Here is a 5,481-nt window from a genome sequence, read left to right as displayed (position 1 = left end):
CTTTCCTCAGCAGATGGGGAGACAAGAAGGAAAACTTCTTGTTGGCTGAACAGGTTTCTCTTTCCTGCCACTTCTTAGAGCCTCAACAAGAAGTTTCCTGCTGTAGTTCTACTGGGGGCCTAGACACAGTTAAGGAGAGACTTTTTCAGGATCCTGTCATAGTGACAAGAAAACAAAGAACCGGGAGCATGTTCCAGCAAGTGTTTCAGCCAGGAAACACTTTGAACCTGGAGCTCCACCACACCTTGTCCTGTCTCACTGAGGCAATTTTGAGAGGCTGCCCTGGAATATGTCTTGATGGTGGATGCTGAGAAACAATGTGGGCTTTGAAGGGATTTGGGTGGTGTCTGCTGTGTGAAGACAGGAGCTGAATGTTCAGAATCTAGGCTGTTTTTCTTGTGATCAGTTGGGTTACCTGTTTGGAATCAAGTCCATTTTTACTAGGGAGGCTGAATAAATTCCACAAAACAGAGCAGTGCTCCCAGGATGACTGAGGCAGGATGAGAAAGGGGAAATGTTTTTCCACCTAGACTTTTTGCTACCTCAGGAATCAAGGGCTCATTAGGTGAGCACTGGCTCTAATCTAATCAATTCAATTTTATTGCAGTTGATCTAATTATCTTCCCCATTTTTAAGGTAGGATGGGCCATTTCATTTGGTATTTATTTTTTCTTTGCATTTTTATTTCATCATATATGTGGGGATCTAATACAATCAACCATAATTTGACATTTGTTGTTTCCAAGCATTTAAGAAATTATAATATCTATGTATACAATGTTAACACTATGTATAATAAATTATCTTTCTGTGCAAAATATAACTGAGACAGAAATTGGAAGAAATGATTCCCCGATCTTCTTCTGATCCCTATGCTCCCGGTTCTTTGTTTTCTTGTCACTATGACAGGATCCTGAAAAAGTCTCTCCTTAACTGTGTCTAGGCCCCCAGTTGAACTACAGCAAGAAACTTCTTGTTGAGGCTCTAAGAAGCGGCAGGAAGGAGAAACCTGTTCAGCCAATAAGAGTCAGCCACGTCCAGCCGAGGGACGTATAAAGGCAGGTCCAGCGGAATAACCCGCAGTCCGCCTTTGGACGTGAAAGAGCGGCCTCCTTTCACTTGAGCGTCAACATGGGAAAGGGAAATGAAGACCCCAAATCTCCACTGCTCCTCCATCCAGCGCCCCACTGACCAGCCCCCTTCCCCACAGATCTTTACAGAAAGGGGCCCAGATGAGAAGAAACCATTCAAAGGAAAAGGGAAGACGGCCTCCTCCCATTCCAGTGAGAAGCACATACAAAGGCAAGGTAAGGCCTTGGGCTGCTCCCATGGAGGCTGGAAGGAGGGTTGGAATCAGGGATACTGAGCCATGTGTCTTTAGTAGGGTTTTATTTTGAGATTTGGGGATGGGAAATGGCTTGGTGCCCTCGGGGGACTTTGAGAAATGTGTTCACTCGTGATGCTGGCAGAACTTCACATGAAAGACTGATCCGCAAAAACTCATCAGAGATAGACTAGGGGACTCTGCCTAGGGAGAGGTGAGTCATCTAAACTTCCTTTTGCAGCAGGATCGGAGCCCAATCCAAACAAGGAGGAGAATTCTGAGGAAACCAAGCTCAAGGCCGGGAACGGCACTGCTGGATCCGGTAAGATTTGACTCTTTCCAGGCAAGAAGGGACAGGGCAGCAACACGGGCTCCCCTGGCCAGAAAACCGGGAGCTCCTTGGCAGCCAGGGCCGTGCAGATCCTGGACACTGGAGAACAGAAAAGAGCTGGGGTTTGGTGGCAGCCTGAGCTCCTGTGTGTCCAGGATGGACTAGGAATTTCAGGGTGTTCTGTTGGAGGCACTTTCTCAAACTCTCATTGTATTCACAGAACTAGAGTCCAGCTCATACCGGAAACCTGCAGGAAAAGAAAAATCAGTTCCAAGGACCGCTGCCAAGACAGAGCAGGTAGAATCTTGGTGTTTTTTGTCGGTGGTGGTAGTGGTGGTTTTTTTTGTTTTTGGTTTGCCCCAAAAGGTAAATAATCAGGAAACTTTTATATGAGGCTTGAGCGGAAAGGTAGTTCCTTACTGACAAGTAAATTTTTGAGATCTTAGCACTCTGAGAATATTTGGGGACTCACAAGGGGTTCAACCTCACTTCATTCCAGTGCTGAGATGGTCAGGAAGGAGTGGGAGAGACAAGTGGGGTTCGCCTGGGTGCACAGGGGGTTCTGGAAATGAGGGTCTGTGGGGACTGCTCTGGCGAGTCTCTCACATGCTTTCTTTGCAGGGAACTGTCCAGAAGAAGAGTGCAGCTTGACGCTGAAAAAAAAATCAAGATCCTCCACTGCTGTGCTCAACAGTGAAATCCAGGAGACCTGTGATGGCCACCATGGGGGACATTCCAGGGCTCGCACTGGGCGCAGCCAGCCGCACACGTCTCGGGCCCTAGGAGTCCAAACACCGTCACTTCGAAAAAGCTTGGTGACCTCTGTGCGAGTTATGTCGGAGGTTATTTATCAAGACCTAGCTCAGGTGTGGGCCCAGCAGATCTGTTCTCCACTGACCTGGGAGCAGCTCACACTGCTCACTCAGCTCCGGGGGCCTCTGTGTGCCCAGGTGCAGACCTTGTATTCCATGTCCACCCAGGCAGCTTATGTCTTCCCTGCTGAGGGCTGGCTTGTCCCAGCCACACTGCCTGGTCCTGGGGATTCAGCCCTGGATAGAGAAGCCCATCCCTGGGCGGAAGATAACTGAGCCTGTCAGTGGATCAGATGAGGCTGAGCTGGGAGCACCCTGACCCTACTCAGCAGAGGATGCATCTCTGGTAATGAGAACAAGGACCTGTTACTTCTCAAATTCTTCCACATGACCAGCAGTGACAATTTTGGATGCACTGTGTTAATAAATGACAGAACTTGAAGAAGTCATAGGAAAGAAACTTGAGTGGCATACTCAGAATTGTGAGCCCTGCATTTTACAGAGCGCTAAGGCTATAGACAAATTTTATATTTCATGTTAGACATTTGATGCCTTTCGGATGTCTGATGACAGTCGTGCATTTCTGTATAATCAGAAAAATATTAGAATGTAATCATGTGAATTTGCATATTTTAGATTGTAGAAAAGTAAATATAAAATTATATGCTTTTTTTTTTTTTTTTTTGAGACAGTCTTGCTATGTTACCCAGGCTGGAGTGCAGTGGCACAATCCTAGCTCACTGCAACCTCCGTTTCCTGGGTTCAAACAATTCTCATGCCTCAGCCTCCCAAGTAGCCGGGACTCCAGGCAGGTACCACCATGCCTGGCTGAGTTTTTTTCTTGTTTTGTTAGTAGAGACAGAGTTTTGTCACATTGACCAGGCTGGCCTCGAACTCAAGTGATCCGCCAGCCTCCACCTCCCAGTGTGCTGGGATTACAGGCATGAGCCACCTTACCAAGAAATTGCTTCTCTTTTAATTCAGAAAAGGTTGTAGGCTCTCACTCTTCCAGCCTGAACCCATGGAGTACTAATATCCACAAACCATTAATAGCACTCCCTGTGGGAAAATGTCTATACATTTTTACAGTTTGATATAAGTATAGTAAAATTAATATGCAAGCTATTTACTTTTAATATTTCTACATAAAATTTAAGTCAAGATCCATGAAATGGTAAATGATTGTACTTATTTATTCACCTGCCTCATGTTTTATTTCATTTTAAATATCCTAAATTTAAATTTTATTGTATTTTATACATTTCAATTGATTGTACTGTATTGCAGGATATGGAGATTTCATCACATACTACAGCACAGTGTATTTTGTTATATTTGACGTACATTCTACTGGTATTTTGTACTGAGATCATACAATCTTTCATTATCTAAGAGTATTAATTACTTGTTTGGTTGCTTTATAATTTTCATTTTATGTAATAATGAAATAAACATTAATGTTGTTTGGAATTTTAAATTTCTTTCATATATAATTTGTATCTAATAAAGATGTGAAAAAGAGAATGTCTTATCTTCACTTCTGCGTCATCCTAACCCTGACCTCCCCGCAGCCCACAGCTCTTGTCATAGTCCGGGGACCGTGTTCCGTTACTACAGGAAATGGGGCCAGTTCAATGGGAATACACAGATAGCAACTGGAGACACAGAGATTTTATTCTCGACCACTGCGATAGAAAAGAACCACAGTCACGTAAGTCACACAGTTTTCAGGTTGACACTGCTTACGAGTTATGCTTACACTATGCTGTAGAATAACTTTGAAATAAATTTATGTCTATTAAACAAATGCACATACATAAATAACGTGTCTAAATAGCAATGTACATACCTTAGTGAAAATGAACTTTATGGCTAAAAAATGTTAACACACAGATACACACAATGGGATCATAAAATGTTGAAAAATAGAGATGGGGAGAGAAACAGAGACAGAGAGAAAGGGAGGAATGGAGCGAGAAAAAGACAGATGCACACAGGGACATCGCAAAGGAGACAGTGGGGAGAGGGGGAGGAAGGGAGGTAGGGAGCAGGGATGGAGGAAGGGAGGGAAAGAGGGAGAAAGGAAGCAAGAGACAGAGAGAGGAAGGCAGAGAGAAAAGCGGTCTTCTGCCTCCAGGACCAGCAGGACCTCGCACTCCAGGAAAATGTTGGGTGCCCAGTGCGGGCTAAGGGCTCGGCCCACAGCCGCGTCGGCCTGCGGGGCGCTCACTGGCCCTCCGGATCGCCAGCCGGGTCACTTCCTTCCGGAGCAGTTCAGACGAATTCCGTCTCCCAAGGAATGAGCGAATTGATCAGAGAGAAATGAGCCGAGACTCCGGTGATTGTCCGTTTTTCATCCACACGGTTCACAGATGACATAGCCCCACGTTGAGCCTGCAACAGAGCGCGAGGCGGATAGTCCCGTCCACACAGGAGTCACACTCAGGCCGACTGAAGCGTGGTTTCGGGTTCCACGTTCCTTTGCCCTCTGCAAGGGGGCCTGTTGCTCACGTGTCTCCGGCCCCCGAAAACGTGATCATGTTGACTGTTTGTTTCCCGACCTCTGTGGGGACCCAGAAACCTCCAGCGAAGCGTGGAAAAGCAGCACCGTGTCGGTGCTCTCCTTTCCAGTTTCCAAATAGGCCACTTTGGTGACTCCCCGTGTTGCAGGAAACAGGAATCCATCGTCAGGCCGTTATGCTCCGGACGTTTCTTTTCTCTGTGGCTTTGCTCTCGTTTTCTACATGAAAATGAATGCGATCCACACACCTGCGTGTGTGAGGCTATCACAGCAACGGCGACACCCACAGGCATTGCCGCCTTCACGGAGAGGGCCTGGGAAACTCGAGACTGTCATGGAGGTTCAGTTCCACGCTCCACACTTCAGGCTGGTTTCTCCATGAAAACGTGTGCTAGTCGACAGCGGCTCCCAGTTTCCATAGACAGAGCATGTCATTTTTCTTTTCCAGAAGTGTTGAAACACTTTCCTTCCCTTGGCTTCAGTGACATCTTCT

General features: G+C 46.2%; 1 protein-coding gene across 1 annotated transcript; it reads left to right on the top strand.

Moving 5' to 3' along the window:
• The first annotated feature begins 835 nt into the window (after positions 1–835).
• LOC117065249 (protein FRG2-like-2) lies at positions 836–3,184 on the top strand. The gene is given in 7 exon segments (XM_033179854.1): positions 836–1,152; positions 1,154–1,307; positions 1,566–1,646; positions 1,876–1,899; positions 1,902–1,952; positions 2,277–2,721; positions 2,723–3,184. Coding segments are annotated over 7 exon segments (840 nt in total). The 5' UTR covers positions 836–1,131; the 3' UTR covers positions 2,787–3,184.
• Positions 3,185–5,481: the final 2,297 nt, after the last annotated feature.

The sequence above is a fragment of the Trachypithecus francoisi genome, unplaced genomic scaffold, assembly GCF_009764315.1.
Source record: "Trachypithecus francoisi isolate TF-2019V2 unplaced genomic scaffold, Tfra_2.0 Lachesis_group2, whole genome shotgun sequence".
NCBI classification, from domain to species: domain Eukaryota; kingdom Metazoa; phylum Chordata; class Mammalia; order Primates; family Cercopithecidae; genus Trachypithecus; species Trachypithecus francoisi.
Note: the sequence above shows the minus strand (reverse complement) of the source record. Positions and strands in the feature narration are given on the sequence as shown.